This window comes from Myotis daubentonii, chromosome 16 (assembly GCF_963259705.1).
Source record: "Myotis daubentonii chromosome 16, mMyoDau2.1, whole genome shotgun sequence".
NCBI classification, from domain to species: domain Eukaryota; kingdom Metazoa; phylum Chordata; class Mammalia; order Chiroptera; family Vespertilionidae; genus Myotis; species Myotis daubentonii.
Window position 1 is genome coordinate 36,546,940 of NC_081855.1, and position 24,217 is coordinate 36,571,156.

General features: G+C 39.3%; 1 protein-coding gene across 3 annotated transcripts in view; it reads right to left on the reverse strand.

The window, feature by feature from the left end:
* DHX40 (DEAH-box helicase 40) overlaps positions 1–20,233 on the reverse strand; it is a 41,222-nt gene extending 20,989 nt beyond the window's left edge. For 2 of the 3 annotated variants that reach the window (XM_059669810.1, XM_059669808.1), the window contains exons 1-10: positions 20,041–20,233; positions 19,071–19,238; positions 17,256–17,401; positions 15,662–15,781; positions 14,960–15,187; positions 14,307–14,373; positions 13,236–13,367; positions 5,900–5,999; positions 1,588–1,674; positions 933–1,115 (exon numbers count right to left, since the gene is read on the reverse strand). In XM_059669810.1, the coding sequence (XP_059525793.1) occupies positions 933–1,115; positions 1,588–1,674; positions 5,900–5,999; positions 13,236–13,367; positions 14,307–14,373; positions 14,960–15,187; positions 15,662–15,781; positions 17,256–17,401; positions 19,071–19,238; positions 20,041–20,152 (1,343 nt within the window). In that variant the 5' untranslated portion in view covers positions 20,153–20,233. The remainder of the gene's footprint in view (positions 1–932; positions 1,116–1,587; positions 1,675–5,899; positions 6,000–13,235; positions 13,368–14,306; positions 14,374–14,959; positions 15,188–15,661; positions 15,782–17,255; positions 17,402–19,070; positions 19,239–20,040) is intronic. The other variant, XM_059669811.1, reaches the window with a different exon arrangement.
* Between the last annotated feature and the right edge of the window lie 3,984 nt (positions 20,234–24,217).

Here is a 24,217-nt window from a genome sequence, read left to right on the forward strand (position 1 = left end):
GCTTTTGATAAAAAGGCAAGTATGTTCAATTAATTTTACCGTATTTGCTTTATGTATCTATATGTACCAATTACTTAATTTCTCCTGAACTCTTAAGGCAAGTTGCAAATACAATGCTTATTCATCCCCAAAATACTCAGCATGCATCCCCTGAAAATAAAGACATTCTCTTACATAACCACAATACCATTAATAAACATAGAAGAATTAATAATATTCACGAAGGATAACAGTGGCATATAACCAAGCATGAATATATATCATACTTTTAAACAGGAGCAATAGTTACTTGATTATACCAATCTTGTTTCTCCAATGTAACTTAAGCTTACTGAAAGCAAAAAACTACTCCAGTATTACCGTTTCTCACAGTGCATAGTACACAAAGCTGGCTCTACCAAAGATGCTACAAAAAAACCCCACCATTTTATCTGGAATTATGATCATTATATACCTTTCATAACAGATAAACAGTGGTCACTAAATGACCCAAATAATATCAGCATGAGGCACACCATTAAACCAAGGTTAAAATATGAGCAAGGGCCTGCCTGGCACGGCTCAGTGGTTGAATGTTGAGCTACAAACAAGGAGATCATGGTTCAATTCCAGTCAGAGCACATGCCTGGGTTGCAGGTTCAATCCTCATTAGGTGGTGTACAAAAGGCAGCCGATCAATGATTCTCTCTCATCATTGATGTTTCTATCTCTCTCCCTCTCCCGTCCTCTCCGAAATCAATAAAAACATATTTTAAAACAAATATGAGCAAGGGGCCAAATTCTAATAAAGCATCATAAAGAAGCCTTTTGTATGGGTTTACTTGAACCTTTAGATATAGGGATATCTAAGCCAAATACTTCAAAAGGATTTCTGAGAATTAACCAGGCTCCACCCTAACACATTTTCCTTTTTTTAAAAGCTGTCTACATACCTTATAACATCGTGTATGGCAAGGCACTTTAAGGTCAAAACTACAGATGTCAAACTAGTTCTCTTAATCTCAGGGATCACATGGTCGGGCATACACTGGTTCCAAAAATCTTTACTATAGATCCGAAAGCATTTTCCTGAGGAAGTCCTACCAGCTCGACCACTTCGCTGTAATGCCTCACTCCTTAAGAAGAAAGAAAAACAAAAGTCCCTAAAATGTTCAGCATGGAGGAACCTGGAGAGTATTATGCTAAGCAAAACAAGCCAGTTAGAGAAAGACAAGTATCTTACTCATGTGGAATCTAATGAACAAAATAAACTGATGAACAAAATAGATCCTGAGACATAGAGGAAAGGAACAGACTGTCAAATCTCAGAGGGAAGGCGGAGGTAGGTGGGTGGGAAGAGATCAACCAAAGAACTTGTATGCACATGGACACAAACAATAGGGTGGTGAAGGCCAGGTGCAGGGGGTAGGGGCAGGCTAGAAGGAGACAATGGGGGGGAGATGGGGGACACATGTAATACTTTCAACAATAAAGATTAAAAAAAATAATGTTCTGTGTTTCCTAAGCAATTCACCTCCCACCCTGAACCAACTAGAAATTATCTAATCCATGGTTCTTTGAACAAAAAGGCGTGACATGGAGACTTACTTTGAAATTGGGACCACCTCCAGGATGTCCAACCCTAATCTGGGATTGTGATTTAACTGCTTCACAAAGCCACCATCTACCACATATCTAAGAAGAATGAAAACAAGTTAAGTTTCTAGAAAATACGGAAAGAGTTGTTAATTTTCAACCACTATGGAATCTCCTTTTTCACCAAACTAACAACAACATGATGACTTTAATGTTAACTGTAAAACCTGAAAGTCAAGAAATTGGAGCTTCATACATTCCTGCTGGAAATGTAAAATGGTTCAGCCAATGTAATGTGGAAAAAGGTTTGAAGGTTCCTCAAAATGTTAAACACAGAATTACCATGTGACCCAGAAATCCATTGCTAAGTAAGCACCACAAAGAACTGAAAACAGGACTTAACACATACTTGTAGATGTATGTTCATAGCAGCACTGTTTGTAAGAACCAAAAGGTAGAAACAACCTAAATGTCCATGGCCCATTAAGAAATGAATAGATGCATAAATTATGGTATCTATATATATAAAGCCTAAGTGACTATTCGACCGGTAGCTATGTCATACACTGACCACCAGGGGGCAGATGCTCAACGCACAGGAATGAAAACATGAAACAGACTGATGAATCTCAGAGGGAAGGGGGGAGGGCGAGAAGAGATTAACCAAAGATCTTATATGCATACTAGAGGCCCGGTGCACAGATCCGTGCACCGGTGGGGTCCCTCAGCCTGGCCTGCTGGGATTGGGCTGAAATCAGCAGTCTGACATCTCCCAAGGAGTCCCGGATTGTGAGAGGGCACAGGCCAGCCCGAGGGATGCCACCAGGGCACGAATCCGTGCACCGGGCCTCTAGTATACATATAATGGCATATATGTCATATTCTGAGTTACTGTTTAAAGTGTACAGGATTTTATTTTGGGGTGATAAAAATGTTTTAAAACTAGGAAGAGTTGCCGTAGCTTGTTTGGCTCAGTGGATAGAGCGTTGTCCTGCAGACTGAAGGGTCCTGGGTTCTATTCCAATCAAGGGCACATGCCTGGGTTTGGGCTCAATCCCAGTGGTGGGCATGCAGAAGACAGCCAACCAATGATTCTCTCTCATCATTGATCAGCTGAACAATGATTCTCTCATATCATTGATGTTTCTATCTCTCTCTCCCTCTCCCTTCCTCTCTGAAATCAATAAATATAATTAAAAATTTAAAAATTATATAATAAAATACTTTTTAAAAAACTAAATAGAGAGAACCAAGATGGCGGCATAGGTTAACGCCGGAGTTTGCTGCTTTGAACAACTACTTCAAAAGTGAAACCAAAAAACGGAAGGGACATCACCCAGAACCACAGGAACGCTGGCTGAGTGGAAGTCCTACAACTAGGAGGAAAGAGAAACGCACACGGACACTCAGAGGAGGCGCAGTGCTGAAGTCAAATTCTGAGGTGCGGAGTGCGCGGAGCGGGCTGGCGGCGGAGGGCGCGGTTGTTGTTTTCAATCGGGAGGGAGTCGCAGACTCTGAGCACCAGATCCGGGCGAGTCTTTAGGGACCCAGACTCAAACGGGAGAAGCAGGACTGTCTGGCTTCGGTCAGAGCGAGTGCAGCTTTCTCTCCGAGCTTTGCAGCGGGTGCTGGGACTCAGAGAGGCAGAGCCCCTTGGGACAGGACTGAGAGCCGCCATAACTGCTCTCTCCGGCCCACCCTGTTGATCCTGTGCGACCCGCCCCGCCCAAGCCCTGCACAGAGGCATTTGCCGGATAGCCTCAGGCAAAGGCATTTGCCGGATAGCCTCAGGCAAAGGCTAGATTAGCACCTCCCTAGAGGACAGAAGTTCTCTCACTGCTGACACAGCTGATTCTCATAGCCACTTGGCCTGGAGATCAAACCCTCCCTGGAATTAGCTACAACAATCAAGATTTAACTATAAGACTGCGAACAAAGACCACTAGGGGGTGCACCAAGGAAGCATAACAAAATTCGGAGACAAAGAAACAGGACAAAATTGTCAATGGAAGAAATAGAGTTCAGAACCACACTTTTAAGGTCTCTCAAGAACTGTTTAGAAGCTGCCGATAAACTTAATGAGATCTACACGAAAACTAATAAGACCCTCGATCTTATATTGGGGAACCAACTAGAAATTAAGCACACACAGACTGAAATAACGAATATTATACAGACGCCCGACAGCAGACCAGAGGAGCGCAAGAATCAAGTCAATGATTTGAAATGCGAGGAAGCAAAAAACATCCAACCGGAAAAGCAAAATGAAAAAAGAATCCAAAAATGCGAGGATAGTGTAAGGAGCCTCTGGGTCAGCTTCAAGCGTACCAACATCAGAATTATAGGGGTGCCAGAAGATGAGAGAGAGCAAGATATTGAAAACCTATTTGAAGAAATAATGACAGAAAACTTCCCCCACCTGGTGAAAGAAATGGACTTACAGGTCCAAGAAGCGCAGAGAACCCCAAACAAAAGGAATCCAAAGAGGACCACACCAAGACACATCATAATTAAAATGCCAAGAGCAAAAGACAAAGAGAGAATCTTAAAAGCAGCAAGAGAAAGACAGTCAGTTACCTACAAGGGAGTACCCATACGACTGTCAGCTAATTTCTCAACAGAAACCATGCAGGCCAGAAGAGAGTGGCAAGAAATATTCAAAGTGATGAATGCCAAGAACCTACAACCAAGATTACTTTATCCAGCAAAGCTATCATTCAAAATAGAAGGTCAGATAAAGAGCTTCACAGATAAGAAAAAGCTAAAGGAGTTCATCACCACCAAACCAGCATTATATGAAATGCTGAAGGGTATCCTTTAAGAAGAGGAAGAGGAAGAAAAAGGTAAAGATACAAATTATGAACAACAAATATGCATCTATCAACAAGTGAATCTAAGAATCAAGTGAATAAATAATCTGATGAACAGAATGAACTGTTGATTATAATAGAATCAGGGACATAGAAAGGGAATGGACTGACTATTCTTGGGGGGGAAAGGGGTGTGGGAGATGTGGGAAGAGACTGGACAAAAATCGTGCACCTATGGATGAGGACAGTGGGTGGGGAGTGAGGGCGGAGGGTGGGGCGGGAACTGGGAGGAGGGGAGTTATGGGGGGGAAAAAAAAGGAACAAATGTAATAATCTGAACAATAAAGATTTAATTAAAAAAAAAAAGAGAGAGAGAAAGAAACTCCGTTACCTACAAGGGAATGCCCATACGACTGTCAGCTGATTTCTCAACAGAAACTTTGCAGGCCAGAAGGGAGTGGCAAGAAATATTCAAAGTGATGAATACCAAGAACCTACAACCAAGATTACTTTATCCAGCAAAGCTATCATTCAGAATTGAAGGTCAGATAAAGAGCTTCACAGATAAGGAAAAGCTAAAGGAGTTCATCACCACCAAACCAGGATTATATGAAATGCTGAAAGGTATCCTTTACGAAGAGGAAGAGGAAGAAAAAGGTAAAGATATAAATTATGAACAACAAATATGCATCTATCAACAAGTGAATCTAAGAATCAAGTGAATAAATAATCTGATGAACAGAATGAACTGTTGATTATAATAGAATCAGGGACATAGAAAGGGAATGGACTGACTATTCTTGGGGGGGAAAGGGGTGTGGGAGATGTGGGAAGAGACTGGACAAAAATCGTGCACCTATGGATGAGGACAGTGGGTGGGGAGTGAGGGCGGAGGGTGGGGCGGGAACTGGGAGGAGGGGGGTTATGGGGGGGAAAAAAAAGGAACAAATGTAATAATCTGAACAATAAAGATTTAATTAAAAAAAAAAAAAAACTAAATAGAGTTGGTGGTTGCACAATACTGTAAATGTACTAAATACTACTTAATTGTTCAGTGTTAAATGTTAATTTTATGTTATACGAAATTGAGCCCAGCAGCTGTGGTTTAGTGGTTATCATCAACCCATGAACCAGAAGGTCATGGTTCGATTCCCAGTTGGGGCACATGCATTGGGCACATGTGGGCTCGATCCTTAGTAGGGGATGTGCACGGGGCAGCCGATCAATGATTCTCTGTCATCATTGATGCTTCTATTTCTTTCTCCCTCTCCCTTCCTCTCTGAAACCAATAAAAAATATACTTAATAAAAGAAAAAAAAGAGTGAACATAAATATAATATGCACTTCCTACTCCATTTCCCTATTTATTGCAATCAATAATTACAAAAATGATAGGTGACTTTAAATTAACTAGGTGAGAAGGGAATTAGTGGAGGGCACGGAGAAGCAAACTCAATGTTTTATGATTAGCTAAGTGGCTTTCTTGGCTTTAAAAGAATTTTTTAAAGTTGTACCTGATTCCATCTATTGTCAAAGATGTTGCAGAAATATTAGTGGATATGACACATTTTCTAATTCCAGGTGGAGGTGGCAAAAATATTCTCCTCTGTTGATCTAAAACATATGTAAAAGGAAAATACTAATTTATAACATGCATTTGTCAAACTCAAGTTTTGAAAAAGTAACTTCTTTCCATTAAAAGTTATATTCTCTTCACCTCTTTAATTATCTTGAATTCAAAATATAATAGCAAAACTATTTTTCCTCACCTTTCACTGTTAAGGTTTCTAGATCCATGGACTCACAGTTTATTATTGCTAAAATAAACCCTACAGCAGACACCTTTATGTAGGTAATAGCTCCCTTTGAGAATATTTTAAAACCATGTACCTCTTCTCCATTAAAAGACACGTTTGTACACACACACAAAATTTTCAAACAATTCCCATTTAAGGGCTACAGATTAAGGACCTCTCTCTGCCTTAAAGACTGATTAGCTAAGTAGTTTTTACTTTTTCAGTGTCTGCCCAACTCATGACTACCTCTCTAAACAAGTACACCACACTCATTTCCACTACCCACACTCTGAAGGGTGGGCCCCAGCAGCAATGCTTATAGGATGGTACTTGCTCTGATTTACAGCACCAAGGATAAACATCTCCCACAAGCTGGGCCAATCTGATTCTCCTATGAATTTGGAAGAAGGACCAAGGGACGCTCAATTTGATTAGGCTAGTCTCCTGCAAAGAGGAAAAGTAAACTTGTCATAGGAAAATGACTAAAGAAAGTGAAGGACAGAAATCTAGTCTAAAGAGAGAGAAAAATGAATCAGACTTGAGAGTTAACAAGAGAGCATTTCTGAGTTCCTGGCACTTTCCAGGCCTTAAGAGGCCTGGGTGTAAATTAAATAGAAAGATGGATTTGGCCTTTAAGGATAAAAATTAAAATTTTCAGGCAATCTGACAGAAAAAGCAAATCACTTACAGGGAAGAGGAAAAAAATCAGGCTGGCCTCAGACGCCTCCACAGCAACATTCAATGCCAGAAGATAACTGGACAACGTCTACCAATTTCTAAGGAAAAGAAAGTGTGACCCAAGAACATAAAACCCAGCCAAGATGTACTTCAAGTAAAAAGGCAAAAGCCAGACATTCTCAAACATAAAAGAGCAACAAAAAAATAGTACTCAAGCCCAGCTGGCATGGCTCAGTGGTTGAGCACTGACCTATGAACCAGGAGGTCATGATTCGATTCCTGATCAGAGTACATGCCAAGGTTGTGGGCTCGATCCCCAGTGTGGGGTGTGCAGGAGGCAGCTGATCAATGATTCTCTCTCATCACTGATGTTTCTATCCCTCTCCTTCTCCTTTCCTCCCTGAAATAAACAAATATAATTATTAAAACAAAACACTCAAGAGCCCTTCCATTTTAAAAAAGTTAACAAAAGTAAGCCAATCTAAAGTTAACCAAAAGTAACGTAGGAATGAAAAAAAAAGTTTAAAAAAAATTGATGGTAAACACTAAGTACATCGGAATAATATAATAACAAAAATTAGAAGAGGATATAGAAGAGTAAAAGTATTTAAGTCCTCATCAGATAAGTAAACAGGTAAGATCTCTAATCAAATATGTTCTGAAAGAAGATACTAACTTCAGCTTAATATTTTTCATCTTGCTAAACTTTAAAGCAAACTTTTATAAAATATTATCTCATGTGGTAAAGATTAACTTGAAGTTTAATAATTCCTTCAAGTAAATTCAAGTAAAATTAAATATATTTTTAAAAAATAGTGCCCTGGCAGAGTAGCTTAGTTGGTAAGAACATCCTCCCAATATGCCAAGGCTACAGGTTTGATCCCTAGTCAGGGCACATACAAGAATCAACCAATGAATGCATAAATAAGTGGAACAACAACCCATGTTTTTCTCTCTCTCCCCCCCTTCCACTCTCTCTAAAAAAAAAAAATCAATAAATAGCCCTAGCTAGTTTTGCTCAGTGGATAGAGCGTTGGCCTGCGGAACAAAGGGTCCTGGGTTCAACCCGTCAAGGGCACGTACCTTGGTTGCAGGTGCCTCGGGCCCTGGCCCTGGTCGGAGGCAACCAATCGATGTGTTTCTCTCACATCGATGTTGCTCTCTGTCTTTCCCTCTCTCTTCCACTCTCCCTAAAAATCAATGGAAAAATATCCTTGGGTGAGGATTAACAAATAAATAAATAAATAAATAATAAAAATAAAAACCAATAAAAATATATTTACATGTATAAAGAAAAAGTCCAGAACAATATATCTCAAAATGTTAATAGTGATTAGTACTTAACCATGTTAGTGGAATCTAAGTTTAAGTAATTTCTTATTTTGCTGATTTTTTTTTTTAAGTATGTATTTCTTTATAAGCAAAAAAAAATATTTTCTCATTTGGGGAAGTTCCACACAGAATAGAAGTTTTTATGTGAAGCTTACTAATCTTATTCCCCTACACCAGGGGTCTTCAAACTATGGCCCGCAGGCCACATGCAAATACAAATATTGTATTTGTTCCCGTTTTGTTTTTTTACTTCAAAATAAGATATGTGCAGTGTGCATAGGAATTTGTTCATAGTTTTTTTTTAAATTATAGTCCGGCCCTGCAACGTTCTGAGGGACAGCGAACTGGCCCCGTTTAAAAAGTTTGAGGATCCCTGCCCTACACCATTAATCTGAACATTTAAAGAAACTATTCTAAACAAAGCAAATTCTAGTTACCTACCATATTGAGGTAATGTCTTTGTTTTGCCGGAAGAAAACAATTTGGGGATTTATGTACTAATCTAAGCAAGCAGTTTTCCTCTTTTAAAATGTTGTACATTAATTCAAGGTAAAACTCCTTTCCTTTTCTTCATGTATTTTGGAAACACATACTGTCTTATCACCCACTACCAAATAAATAACCAGTTATCAAATACAGATGTACCATGTGACATCAGGGACATCACTTAGCCTCTACTGTAAAATAAAGAAGTCTGATTATGCAAGACCATATAGTGTATGTATGTGAGTATGTGTGTGCATGTGTGTGCATTTTTCTAGAGAAACAAGCCATGACTTTTATTACCTTTTTAAAAGAATCTGAGACCCTACCCTCTAAAAGAGACTAAGAAGCACTGAATTCGATCATTACTTTTAGTGCTAAAACTGTCTAATTCCATGCAAATATTTGTCACTTATGTAAAAACAGGTATATTTCAGTTCATACCTTTTTGTGGGGTTCAGCTTTCCCTAGATGCATGACAAATCTGAGAAACTACAATAACCCGAACCAAAGAAGGAAGTCAGAAGAGCGAAGAGGTTCGAGAGAAACAAGAAAAAGGTTCTAATCATAGCATTTGTTGAAAGTCCTGCAGAAAGTAAAAAATCTGGAACTCAGTCTAACAAGTATTTAATGAGGACTTTTTCAAAATATTGTACTTGCCTTCAAGAGGTTCACAATCTCTTTGAGAGGATGAGACAACCACAACATGAGGTAGAATGTGTTAAGTGGCACAAGAGGTACAGCAAAGCATGAGGTTCAAAATGAAGAAGAGATCACAGTGAGTTGTAGGAGGGAAACGGGGGAAAATTTTTATGGAGTTGGTGAAACAAAATAGCAGGATTTCAGCCAGTAAGAGGGGAGAAGAGAGAAAGGAGACGTTCAAGTTAAGGAAATAGCAAACAGTCACCAAAAAAGATGTGGGAGGAAAAGGATTTAAAAAATCCCACCAGCACTTCTAGCTTGAGAGAATGGCACAAAGGGTGGGGTTGGGAAGTTCAGCCCAGGGCGCGGGACTGTGTAACCTCGGCAGCAGAAAGGACACCACAGCACCTCTTCATACTTGACAGATGAGAATTTTTTCTGCCAGTTAACAACATACTTTAAGGTGTCTCTTTAAAACACTCAGCCACCCTCATGACTAGCCCAGAAATAAGCAAATATAAAATATCCACATTATAATTTTTACTGATTCACTAAACTTAGACATGGGTCATTTTTGAACCCCCTTCCTACAGGCTACAAGCAGGAAACCCTTCTTCCTTCTCCTCACTCCCCAGTTCAAGTTTTCTGTTCCTGAAATAAAGGAAGTAACTAACAGTGTCTTTCCCCACCACCCAAAATAGCAATAATAAAGAAAAAAAAATTGCTGTATTGTATTAAGCAGGTTTAAAAAGAAAGCCTAAGGGCCCAGGAACCTGACACTCTCCCTATCTTGTCTAATTCCACCTCACCCGTTACTTAGTGCCTCATCAGCTCCAGTGAATGCTGCTTTGCACTGTTATAAACTGCTGTAATTAAAACTATTATGCTCACCCTACCTGGTTTGGTGCAGTGGATAGAACATCGGCCTGTGGACTCAGGGGTCCTGGGTTTGATTCCAGTCAAGAGCACATGCCTGGGTGTGGCTCGATCCCCAGTTGGGGGCATGCAGGAGACAGCCAATCAATGATTCTCTTTCATCATTGATATTTCTCTCTCTCCCTCTCCCTTCTTCTCTGAAATCAATAAAAATACATTTAAAAAAAACACCTATTATCCTCATAATGGATCGCCAGTAGCTTGCCCTTATAGTGCCCTTGGAACCAGAAAGGAAACTAAAATAAATACAACCCTTCAGTAATGGCTCTACTCACACCCAGCCCCACACCTTTACTGTGTGCACATGCACTGGGAATTAAGGCTGAAAACAGGTTGCAGTCATGCTGAAGGATACTGAATGGCAACTCAATAAGTTGGCACTTTAATTCAGTCGGGAACAGCTGAAGGTACCCAACAGGATACTGACACAATCAGAGCTGTGCTGTTGGAGGATCAGCACTGCACATAGGATGGCCAATAAAATCAGGGAAAACCGATTAGCAGGCTATGGTAACAACTCAGAAAGGCAAACTAAGGATCCCAAATCTAACAATGATAATGAAAAACTAAAAAGAATGAGAGATCTGCATAAGACAAGGGTAAAGAAAACCTGCAGGAGTTGCCACCTGTTTGGATTGAGTGATCTAGGTCAGTAGTCGGCTAACTCATTAGTCAACAGAGCCAAATATCAACAGTACAACGATTGAAATTTCTTTTGAGAGCCAAATTTTTTAAACTTAAACTATATAGGTAGGTACATTGTTATTAACTTAATTAGGGTACTCCTAAAGCTTAGGAAGAGCCACACTCAAGGGGCCAAAGAGCCGCATGCGGCTTGCGAGCCGCAGTTTGCCAACCACGGATCTAGATAATAACAAGCATAAGACCAGAAAACCAAGTGAAGAGACCCAGGAGGTCTAGGCTGCAGGAGTGAGTCTGAACTAGAGAGCGCTTTCAGGAATCATCCACAGAGAAGTGAAAGGTGAATCCTAAGATCCAATTTCACCAAAACACATTTTTAAGAAAACAGCAAGCTACGAATGAAACTAGAAAGTAGTCACATTTAGAAGAGAACAAAGGCTGGAGAAAGTGGAAAGGCAGAAGCCTTAGAGAAAGATTGCTCAGGAGAACTAGATAATTAAATAGTATCCCAAAAGATAACATTTCAAAGACCTATTGACATCACAAAATCAAAATACATCATGGCCATGAGATTTGAGAAATAAGTCACTAGCAACCTTTAACAGTATAAGAACTGGATTTCAGGATGCTAAACAAGAAGCAAGAGCAGATATAGAACGTTATTTTCAAGGTGATAATAAGGAGGAAAGAATAGCCCTAGCTGGTTTGGCTCAGTGGATAGAGCGTCAGCCTGCGGACTGAAGGGTCCCAGGTTCGATTCTGGTCAAGGGCACATGCCCAGGTTTCGGGCTTAATCCCCAGAAGGGTGTGTGCAGGAGGCAGCCAATGATTCTCTTTCATCACTGATGTTTCGATCTCTCTCCCTTCCTCTCTGAAATCAATAAAAATATATTTTTAAAAAAGATTATATTTATATATTTACATATATTTATTTTATATGAAAAAATATAGTTAGTTAATGGTTAATAATAAAGCAACCGTAATTGTTTTTAATTACCTTATCAGTTTTAAAGCAAATTTTAAAAGTCATTAGATCAAATCCCCAGAAAACAATAAGAACCTTAAATATCTAATGACGACCTTAAGAATTCCATTTAAGATGTAAAAATCTAAAAATAGATTTCAATATCGAGAGCAAGGGCCTAATATCATCACAAAAGAAATTTCCATAATAGCATGTGGTCTATGGTTATTTATCAACACATATATTCCTGAACTTTTTTATTAATATGAGAAGAATCACCTACTCAATAAAAACAAAAACACACATAAAAAAAGCATGTTTTTTACATTACATTAAATGCTAATCCCAATCAAACTCTAGGTAGCTACAGTTAATTTTCCTTTAGTTTTACAAATCAAATCTCTAATAAAATAGTTTCACACAAAAACTCTAAACCTCATTTAACATTTATCATGAACAATATCAGAATAAGAGTTTGCATATGCTCTGAATTTACACCATTCTTGAAAAGTAGGCTAATACGTGAACACTTAAAAAATCCAGTGTTGCCCTAGCCAGGTAGCTCAGTTATTTAGAGCATCATCACCAAGGTTGCTGGTTGGATCCCTGGTCATGGCACATACAAGGATCAACCAATGAAGGAATGAATACGTGGAACAACAAATCAATGTTTCTCTCTCTCTAAAAAAAGTAAAAATAAAAAATAAAAACTCCCACTGTGTTTAGTCTCAGATATATCTGGATATGTAAGATTTGTAGAAGCTCTGTGGCCGTGGCAAATAAGGCTTGACTTACGGTGCTACTATCAAGAAATTATAGTCCTTATTTCAAAAAATTACCAACAATATTTTTGTTCCAGTGGGAGAAGATGTAGGTCACTCTTAATAATGCTAAGGGGCATGTGGAAGACCCTTGGAAAAGACTTCAAGAAAAAAATCACTTCTGCCCTAACCGGTTTGGCTCAGTGGATAGAGTGTCAGCCTGCAGACTGAGGGTCCCACGTTCGATTCCGGTCAAGGGCATGTACCTTGGTTGCGGGCACATCCCTGGTGGGGGGTGTGCAGGAGGCAGCTGATCGACGTTTCTCTCTCATTGATGTTTCTAACTCTATCCCTCTCCCTCTCTGTAAAAAATCAATAAAATATATTTTAAAAAAGAAAAAGAAAAAATCACTTCTCTCAAGGGATGCTGGTTCTCTTAATGTTCTGTTTCATGTTGTGGGTGTTAGTTACAAAGGTGAGTGCAGTTTGTGAAATTCATTGACCTAAAAATAAACATTTAGGAGTTGTGTGTGCACCTTTCTGCACATATGTGATTTTTCAATAAAATGTTTTTTAAAATCAGTCAAATTTTCTATACGAATGAGGAATTAATTACCTGTTGTCATAGATCCATAACATGGCAAAATTAATAAGCCATCTAGAGTGGTATCTTGAACATCATAATCATAATCAACAGACTCTGCCATCTGAAAAAGTAATTCACAACTTTTTTCTATTTCAAATTGACCTGAAATGAGGGGAGAAAACACCATCAGCAACTGAATAGCAAAGTTAATTTAAGAGTGAAAAAAAGACCTTCTAAATTAAAATCAGTTTTGCATAATAGTTATTTTAAATCTCTCACTTGATCTAAAGGAGATGAACACATAAGTTGTCCAAATCTCAACAGTAAAATAAAAAATAGAAGAAACACTCGTTTCCAAGGAATTTAACTCTCTAAAGGAATAAAAATGTTTATAATCTTCTAGCCTTTCATGTTATTTAGCGTGGTTTTTGAGGAAGATTCAGTAAGGTTAATCATTAATATAAGGGATTCTAGTCCAGGAGATACTGCATTTCGGTGTGTTTCAAAATACTTAAGTAATCTTAAAATGGCAAAGTGACTGTTGCAATGTCTCACTTCTGACATCAGTAGAAGGCAAAGTAGGAGGCGAGTGATGAAATGACTCATTTCTGCTAATAGGATGCTATTACTTGAGGAATCACATTAATCTGGGATTTTTGTCCTACAAAAAAGGCTCATCTATGAGACATGGATTCCACACCTTATATACTGCTATCATATAATATCACCCAGCCACTCAAAGGAGAAAGGAGCTGGTAGGATATCTTTTGAAATAATAAAATTAATCATTCAGATTCAGGACTGTTTAGTGTGGTAATACTTCTATATGAGATAGACTAATAAAAATATTAATACTTTACTATTTAATATCTTTCTACTAAAAGGTCAGTGTGTTTTACATGTTCACTAATGAGACTGGCATTTTTAATGGCAGTGTAGAATTATCTTACATAAGATATAAAATCTATAACTATTCAAATTGTCATAAAAAGCTGCAGCAACATGAGTACCACCCAGATTTCCCAACAAAGGCAGTACTTTATTGTGGTGCCATGTGCCCTCTCATAAACAGTCATCTTAAACCTGATACTGAATGCTCACCAGTCAGAAAAACCAAGATGTCTCCAGCCATTTCATTCAAATGGATATCCATGGTCACTTTCACAATCTAAAGCAAGAAACACAAGCATAATATACTAGTGGAAATACAGTCCCCTACCCCCACCTCCCCTTGTTCCACAGAAAAATTAAATTTGGTTCTCAAAAGTCTTAGGAGAGGCCATTAGAATAATAGGGAACTGCCTGGCCAGGTGGCTCGGTTGGTTGGAGCATTGTCCCATGCACCAAAAGATTGGGGGTTCAATTCCTGGTGAGGGCACATAATGGAGGCAGATGTTTCCCTCTCACATCCATGTTTCTCTCTCTCTTGATTTCTCTCTAAAAATAAATTAAAAAAAAAAATAGCCTGGCCAGCATGGCTCAGGGGTTGAGCACTGACCTATGAACCAGGAAGTCACAGTTTGATTCCTGGTCAGGGCACACGCCCAGGCCGCAGGCTCGATCCCCAGTGTGGGGTGTGCAGAAGGCAGCTGATTAATGATTCTCTCTCATCACTGACATTTCTATCTCTCTCCCTTCCTCTCTGAAATTAATAAAAAAATGTATTTTTTAAATGATAATAATGGGGAACAAATAAATTATCAAACTATATATTCAACTAGAATCACAGATATAAAAAAGATGCAAAGTAATACCGCTTGAATATATGCAGTATTTTCTTTGTCTCGTGGGCCGATCAAATTGCAGAATTTTTCTCTAACTGGATAAAGCCTTCCAGGTATATCAAATATTGGACAATTTCCAAAGAATGCAGAGAGCTTGGCTAATTCCATAGTTGCTGACATCACCACGACCTTTAAATGCTCCTTCCTGTTAGGAGACTTCTCCTGAAATAGCTTCTTCAATAAACCAAACAAGATGTCCTGAAAGAAAAGTAAATTTCTAATAAGTATACCTAACAACCTCTTTTTAAATATTTTGTTTCCCTAACCAAAGACTCCCTATTTCTTTTTTTTTTTAATTTTTTTTTATTTTTTTTTTTATTGCTTAAAGTATTACAAAGGGTATTACATATCCATTTTATCCCCCCGCCCTAGACAGTCCCCTAGCCTCCCCTATCACCCAGTGTCTTATGTCCATTGGTTATGCTTATATGCATGCATACAAGTCCTTTAGTTGATCTCTTACCCCCCTACCTCCTGCCCCCCAACCCTCCCCGGCCTTCCCGCTGCAGTTTGACAATCTGTTTGAGGCAGCTCTGCCTCTGTATCTATTATTGTTCAAAAGTTTATAATGAAGACTCCCTATTTCAATAGATTAAGATGTAAGAGGAGGTAGTCCAAAAGCTACCCCAAAGCAAACTGTCTAACAGATAACCAATATATTAAAATACTCACTGTAGTTAGAGTTCTCTCATGGGCTTCATCCAAAATAATGACACTGAACTTGGTAAGATTTGGATCTCCCAGAATATGTTTCAATAAACATCCATCAGTCATATATTTAATTGCTGTTTCCTAATGTTTAAAACACAAAGTTTTAAACAAGGCTAGGAGTTAACAGTAGTGATATACATAAAACAATGGAAGGAAAAAGAAAGACAGTTGCAGTGGCTACTAGGAAGACAAAGACAGTATTTTAGAGAGTCATTCTGTGCCATAATTAATGACCATTCCCATTAGGAACCTTACGTAAAAATCAGGGATTATTTTGTATCTGGTATAAAATTAAGAAATCCCAAGAGAATGTAAATTGTAACTATTAACTATTAAAAAGAAAACAATTTTAAACTTATTAGTGCTATGAATATAGAAGATGCTCAGTGCAAAATACTTGCTGACTTTGTTAATTTAGTTGTCAGTTTTCCATTGACTTCAAGAATACAAGCATACAACATGGATGAACCTTAAAAACATTAGGCTAAATGAAATAAGCCAAACACAAAGGACAAAATATTGTATGATTCCATTTATGAGATAGGCAAATACAGAGAGACAGAAAGTAAAATAGTAGTTATCAGGGGCTGGGGAGAAGAAGGGTTACTATTTAACAGATACAGAGTTTCTATTGGGATAATGACAAAGTTTTGAAGACAGATAATGGTGATGGTGACACACATTGTGAATGTACTTAATGCCAGTGAATGGCACACCTAAAAATGTTTAAAATGGTAAATTTTTATGTTATGTATATTTTACAATAAAATGTTTTAAAAAGAATATAAATTTAAGTTATATGTAGGATCCTTGGAGCTAAAAAATAATAAGAGAATTCTAAGAAAAAGAAACATGCCCTAGCACAGTGATGGTGAACCTATGACACGCGTGTCAGAGGTGACACGCGAACTCATTTTTTTGGTTGATTTTTCTTTGTTAAATTGCATTTAAATATATAAAATAAATATCAAAAATATAAGTCTTTGTTTTACTATGGTTGCAAATATCAAAAAATTTCTATATGTGACACGGCACCAGAGTTAAGTTAGGGTTTTCCAAAATGCTGACACGCTGAGCTCAAAAGGTTCGCCATCACTGCCCTAGCAGGTTTGGCTCGGTGGATAGAGAGTCAGCCTGCGGACTAAAGGGTCCCAGGTTCGATTCTGGTCAAGGGCACATGCGGATTTTGTGGGTTCGATCCCCAGTAGAGGACGTGCAGGAGGCAGCCAATCAATGATTCTCTCTCATCACTGATGTTTCTATCTCTCTCTCCCTCTCCCTTCCTCTCTCAAAAAACAATAAAAATATATTTAGAAAAAAAGAAACATAACTGTCACTTAGAAACCAATTGAGAACAGAGAAAATGGGTTAAACAGACATTCCAAAGCATTAACAATGGACAACAAAAATTAATTCTGAGATTTTGTTTCCTTAAAAATATAAATAGAATTTCAAAGTTAAAATCTTCCATAAAAAAAAAAAAATCGTTCATAATTTTCTTCACTCTTTCCATAAGTTTACAGTACTTAAACAAATACCAACAAAACTTTTGTACCTTAGAGCTGCAATCATCAAAACGAACTTGGTATCCTACTTTGGATCCCAAAGTGCATTTCATTTCTTCAGCAACCCTCTGAGCCACTGATATGGCAGCTACTTTTCGTGGTTGAGTCACACCGATCATACCATGTTGTGAAAACCCTATCAAAACCAGAGTGAAAAAACACAATGTTAACAGTTGCTTCTTTTTAGAGCTAAATTGTTTCTGGTCAATCAATACAAACTATTCAAGTATTTCCCAAACTCTGCAAATTAATAACATAGTATAGTAGTACATTTGTATCATGGAAATTTAAGAATTAAAAATAACACATATTAATAATCATTCAAAATGTATATATATTAATTAGGCCTAATTTTTAAAAATCCAATATAAAGCCCTAGCTGGTTTGGCTCAGTGGATAGAGCACCTGCCTGTGGACTGAAGTGTCCCAGGTTTGATTCTAGTCAAGGGCACATGCCTGGGTTGCAGGCTCAATCCCCAGTGGGGGTGGCAGGAGGCAGCCAATCAATGATTCTCTCTCATCATTGATGTTTCTCTCTCCGTTCCTCTCTGAAATCAATTTAAAAATAATCCAATATAAAGATTTACTCTAAAGAGTAAGCCAAGCCCAGTGTGTGGCACAGTGGTTGAGCATTGACTTATGAACCAGGAGGTCACAGTTCAATTCCCGGTCAGGGCACTGCAGGCTCCATCCCCAGTGAAGGATGTGCAGGAGGCAGCTGATCTCTCTCTCCCTCTCCCTTCCTCTCTGAAATCAACAAAAACATCTTTTAAAAATGTAAGCCAAACACTTTTAATCTCTAGGAATCCATAAAATTCCACACGCTTCCTAAAATAGATTTATCTTTGTCACAAAAGTTTAAATATATCACTTTATATAGATTCTATAGGCACTTTTTTTTTTTTTTACTATTTAAAATATCTTTGAAAAAGAGATGCATCTGACAACTGATGACAGTTTTCCTTCATTAACAGTATGTTAATAGTAAAAAATAGTGGTATGTCTTAACCAATGGCATCTTAGGTTTGATGCATAAGAGTAAGTTAATATATAAGCTAAGAAGTTTTTATTTGTTTATATGAATATCATCCTATATGATTTTGTTCTATATTAACCTTATGCTAGGAAGTTTTAGCATAATAAAGTGAAAGACACTTTAAGGGTAATTTGTTAGCTGGTGTTAGCACAGAGAATAAATACCTGATAATGCTCTGGAGAAAGAATGAAGAAATACTAATGTCAGCAACAGATATTAATATATCCCTCTCCCGGAAAAGATTTCAATACCCAATGGTGAATAGTCTACTGCAACACAACCTTATTCTATAGCAGAGAATCAGTAGATACCTATAGTTTTCCTTGGGATTATTATGATAATTAAAAATGGAAAAGTTGCCATCTCAACTAATCTCCGAATCTAAAATAAAACCACAGAGAAGCAGGGAAAATGTAGGGACAGACCAAGAGAAGAATTGGGTCTGTAAAACAAATAGTGGGCATTTGTGGTATACAGAAGTCCTGCTGGCCTTTAAGAGGATTTTTTTAAATGTATTTTTATTGATTTCAGAGAGGAAGGGAGAGGGAGAGAAGATAGAAGCATTAATGATGAGAGACAATCACTAATTGGCTGCTTCCTGCATGCCCCCCACTGGGGATTGAGCCCACAACCTGGGCATATGCCCTTGACCGAAATCGAACCCAGAACCCTTAAGTCTGCAAGTTGATGCTCTATCCACTGAGCCAAATTGGCTAGGGCAAGAGGGTATTTTTTTCAACCTCCCCGAATTATCCCAGAATATCATTACCTGCTTCATATAGATATTTTGGAAGTTGAGTTGTTTTACCACTTCCTGTATTCCCAGTAACAATAAGGAACGAATTGTCCCTCACAGCTTGAATAAGCTTTTTTCTTTGTTTTTGAATAGGAAAAGTTGGAGTAGTTCCTCCCTCCTGTGATGTGCATCCTTTGTCTTCTGTAATGAGAGAAAAACAATTGTGCAATTAAAAGGTCTGTAAAGATATCTTTGACTCAATTTTCCAGAACTGAAAAGAAAAAGACAGTAAAATTTTCGGGTTGGAAAACATCAACCAACGACTTATTAAATCACCTAAGTGTAATTTGTAAGTGAGGGTTTATAAGCCCAGAACAACTTTTTAGCGACATCTAACAAGTTGAGCATTTGCTAATGCATGACTCAAAGTTAGCCTAGTACAAGGCAACGTATATGCAAGTATACCTATACAGAAGCACAAAACCCAATTTTATCAAACAACAGAACAAAAACTGGAACCCAGCAGAAAACTGTCAGCTGAATTAAGAACCACCTGTGCTTGCTTCTGATTCATGGTTCAAGTTAGGTCCCTGTTCAGAGTGACATATCCCAGAAGGCCAAGTGGTGGGTAACCATGGAAACTGGCTCCCATACTGTACCCAAAGGCAGGCTGGCGACCCGACGAAGGCGGAGGGGGGGGCGGGGCGGGTAGATGGGTAGAGAACAAAGGCTTTATGCGCCTGGTTAACAGGAGAGCGCGTCTGGGCTTCGGGGTTCACTTTTTTGGCGCCCAGAAGGTTTTCGCTCAACTTGGGTCTGGGACCGCCCCCCTCTAGAGTGAAGTGCTCCCATTGGACGCCAAGTTCGCTTCTGGCGAGGAGGGCGAGGAGCAGGCTGCGGCCTCCCGCCCACTCTGCTCCGTCGGCCCCCGGCGGACTTTTACGCCCCCCGAAACCCGCAGCCGTCACTCTCGCTGGCCAGGGCAGCATCCCGAGGACCGCACCTCTGTCCGCGATGGGAACAGCCGAAGGCCGCTCTCCCTGGGGCTCTCTGGACCGCTCTCCCTCCTCTGGCCGCCTTGGCGCCCTGCCCGCGACGATGGGAAGCCGGGACATAGACCCGGCCCCGAGTGGAGCGGAGCGGAGCACGTCCACCGCGGCGGGGAGACCGGAGGGGAAGGGGTAGGCGCGCCCTGATGACGTCGCCGTGTTTACTTCCGCGCGTGCGGCTGGGAGCACGGGCAGGGGAGCTGCTCGATGACGTGTCGCGAGACGGCGGGAAAGCTCCTCCCCCCGCGACCGCGTGGCCCCCGAGCCCAGGGTTTCCCGCCGCCGACCGGTGTGCGCTGCTCCTCGGGTGCGAAGCCATCCCTCCCAAGGTCTGCCAGGGCCCCCTCCGTTCCTCTTGTGCGCAGAGGAGCCAGGCGACACCCTGCCCCGGGCCCGGCGGCCACTGCGCGCCCGCTGCCTTCACGCACCTGGCACCATGCGACCCTTTGCCGGGAGCTGGGACCTTCCCAGAGCGCGGCGCCCCGCCATCCATCGCGCCCAGCTCATCCCGAAATAACCTGCCTTCATAAAATGCGTTTGAATGTATTTACATGTTTATTTTCTTCCCCTTTCCTCCGCGTAGACACGAGGACGGGGACTTTAGAAAACCATAATACGCGCAGAGCCCAGCAAAGCCATTCAAAGTGGGCCGTCCATATCTGTTGGATTTGCTGAATGGATGAATGAATGATTGGTTTCCAGAGGAATTAAGCTCACTTTCAATTCGGTGTGGATTCCTTGGAAACCACAAGATCTGAAATGTTAGACAGAGATGGGGCTACTTTTCAGAAAAGGTACTTGGGGGAACTCTTCTCTGTTGTAGAACTTTCCAATTTTGTAAATAGTGTCAATGTCACAAAATCAACATAAGAAGGTTGTTTCTTGCCCCGCTGGTTTGGCTCAGTGGATAGAGTATGGGCCTGCGGACTGAAGGGTCGTGGATTGGATTCCTGGTTAGGGCACATGCCCAGGTTGTGGCTGGATCCGTGCAGAAGGCAGCCAATCAATGATTCTTCCTCTTTATTGATGTTTCTATCTCTCCTTCTCCTTTCCTCTCTGAAATCAATAAAACTATATTTTTAAAAAAGAAGATTATTTCTTGGGCTTGTCAACTGTTTCTGCTGTTAAAATTAACTAACACAGCCCAGCTGGCGTGGCTCAAAGGTTGAGCATTGACCTATGAACCAGGAGGTCATGGTTCCCATAACCGGTCAGGGAATATGCTGTGGTTGTGGGCTCGATCCACAGTGCGGGGTGTGCAGGAGGCAGCCAATGAAGGATTCTCTCTCATTGATGTTTATCTCTCTCTCCCTATCTCCCTTCCTCTCAAATCAATTAAAAAATATATATGTATATACATTTTTAGAAAGATTAACCAACACAACTCAAAAGTTGTCACTTTACCATTAACTATAGGCCACTATTCTCTCTAACCAGGTTTCAAAAGATGCCCTAGGAACCCTGGGTGGTGTTTCTCAGTGGTTAGAGCTTAGGTGTGCCTTGGGAGGAAGAAGAGGAGGACGGGAAAGGCATGGGCATATTCCCAAAAGGGAAAATGCACCCAAAACAATATACTATTGAATGTCAATTGTAATTGAAAATGTTTTGATTACTAAAAAAGCCTCGGGGGTAGAGAGGGCATGTAGGGATTGAACAAAAAAGAAAAAAGAAAGTGAAAACTCGTGGACATGGACCACAGTGTGAGAATTGCAGGGGTGGGGGGTATGGAGGTGGAGGTGGAAGAGGGCATAGAGGGTATAAATGGTGATGGAAAAAAATAAAATAATGTTAAAGTCTTTGCAAAAACAGTACATAAATGAATGATGTATGTTTCAATAAACTATATTTACAGAGGTTTTAAAAAGGGATTAATTGCCCCCGCTGGATGACTCAGTTGGAGTATTGTCCCCTGCATCAGAAGTTTGCAGGTTTGATTTCCAGTCAGGGCACAAACCTAGGTTGTGGGTTGGATACCCCCTCAGGGGCATATTCGAGGCAACCAATGAATGTTTCTTACATCGATGTTTCTCTCTCTCTCAAATCAATAAAACATATCATCAGGTGAGCATTTTTTTTAAAGGGACTAATTAACATTTAACATGCAAGTTCATCAAATTTTGAATGATACCAAATGAAGTACAGCTTTCTCACAACTCTATATATTGGAAACTTCTGTGCTACAGGAATAAATCTGGTAATAAGAGAACATCCAAGATTTCTCTCATCCATTAAGGGAATCTCCCAACCTCTGGAGTATGTTAGAAATTCAAAATATTACAAGTCAGAAAAAAAAAGCAAAAATACATTTGTAGTACAAGCAAGGTATTGGTGAGTACGGGGCAAAGGATTTCAGTACAGGGCAGCTATATCAGTGACATAGTAAAGTTATTTTTTAAGAAAATGAGCAGAATCATATCAGACCAATGATAGTTACCATTTATTGAGCACTTAGTAGTCAAATATTTAATGTAAATTTTTCACTTATTCCTTACAAAAAACCCCCAGAGAGGTAGGTAGTTGTTATTCCTAATTTTCACATGTGAAAATCAAGGCTCACATACATGTCCAAGACAACAAAACAAAGAGGTAATAGGACCAGGATTCAAACCACACTAATAACCACTTTTATGTAATGGGATTATCTAAATCTCGATGCCTAACATAGTATTTTATTCCAATGTTTGCTAATAAACTATTATAGAAGAACTATTCTTGTTTGAGAACCACCTAATAAGAGTATCCAGAATAAAACCTGCAAACCAAGAATGAAGAAAAGTAAACATTAAAACCGTAAACGTTATTTAACATTGTTGATTTTAAAAGCAAGGGCATTTAAGACATGTTACCATTAATAACCATGTGCTCCAGGCTATTTCAAACTGAAAGATCAACAATTATTTCCTGCCCAGCAAGCTTACAAATTACAAAGGCAAACAAAAAACAAATATAGAGTGAAAATAGAAAATATATGGGTTTAATATGAGAAGAAAGGTCAGTGTTCCCAACAACCAACATTGAATCTATTTCCTGTTTTCTTTGGGTAGTAACAAAAACCTGAAAGAAATTATATTTAAAGAAGTGTGAGAAATATGAATTCCACCCTGCTGCACTGCACATAATCAGTCTTTCAAAATGATCTTGAGTCGAAGTAATCTGTCTTTGAGCACCTAAAAGACAGCAAGGAGCCTCAATATTAAAGATTTACAAAAATGGAAACAAATTTTTAAATCATCTTCTGGAAAGAAAGGAGAGTATAAAACCAGTGTTATAATTTAAGACAAATCACTGGAGCAAAAGGAAAATGATCAAAGATTTTTAATACAATAAAATCCAGAAAGTAAAAAATGGTGATATTTAGAAAGTTAATTATAACAGGAAGTCACAGAAGGAGAGTAACTAATGGTATCAAAGTACATGGATTTTTTAAAATTAATTACTTTGACCAAAATTATAGTTGTTTTGTAAAGAGAAGAAAATTACAAAGCAGACAGAAAATGTACTTAATGCATTTGAAGATGCCTGGTTAGAAACAGGTAAATGAAAGGGAGAGAAAAGAATAGCCAGAAAAAAGATACCACTGTTATAGTGTATGTATGATGATTTGAAAAGACTTGGTCAACGAGGTTATTGGGGTACAGTTAGGTGTGTTTAGGAGAGTAGAAACACAGAGGAACTGATGAGGGTGGAAAGCAAATTCTCATTTTCAGAAAGGATGCAGGACTAGAGGAGAGAAAACGCTTTTAGTCCCTGTAGGTATTATAAGTATACATTTGTGGCAGATTTGTGTTTCACAATAGGAATCTGATTGTTTCTTTATATTTCCCTCCCCTATTTCTATCTTACTAGTAAACCCAGGGCCTCTCTCCCGCTCCAGCCCTCACCAGAACAGATACAAGGATCCAGGGCCACTGCTGACCCATGGGCTAAGCCCAGATCCTCCTGTGCATGCTTGAAGAACTGGTTACTCACTAAAGTGGATAAGAGTGTGTCTAGAGAGAGATCAGAGAAAAGGGAGAATCCTATATAATAAAAGGGTAATATGCAAATCAACCAAACAGCGGAACAACCGATCGCTATGACGCACACTGACCACCAGGGGGCAGACTCTCAATGCAGAAGCTGCCCCCTGGT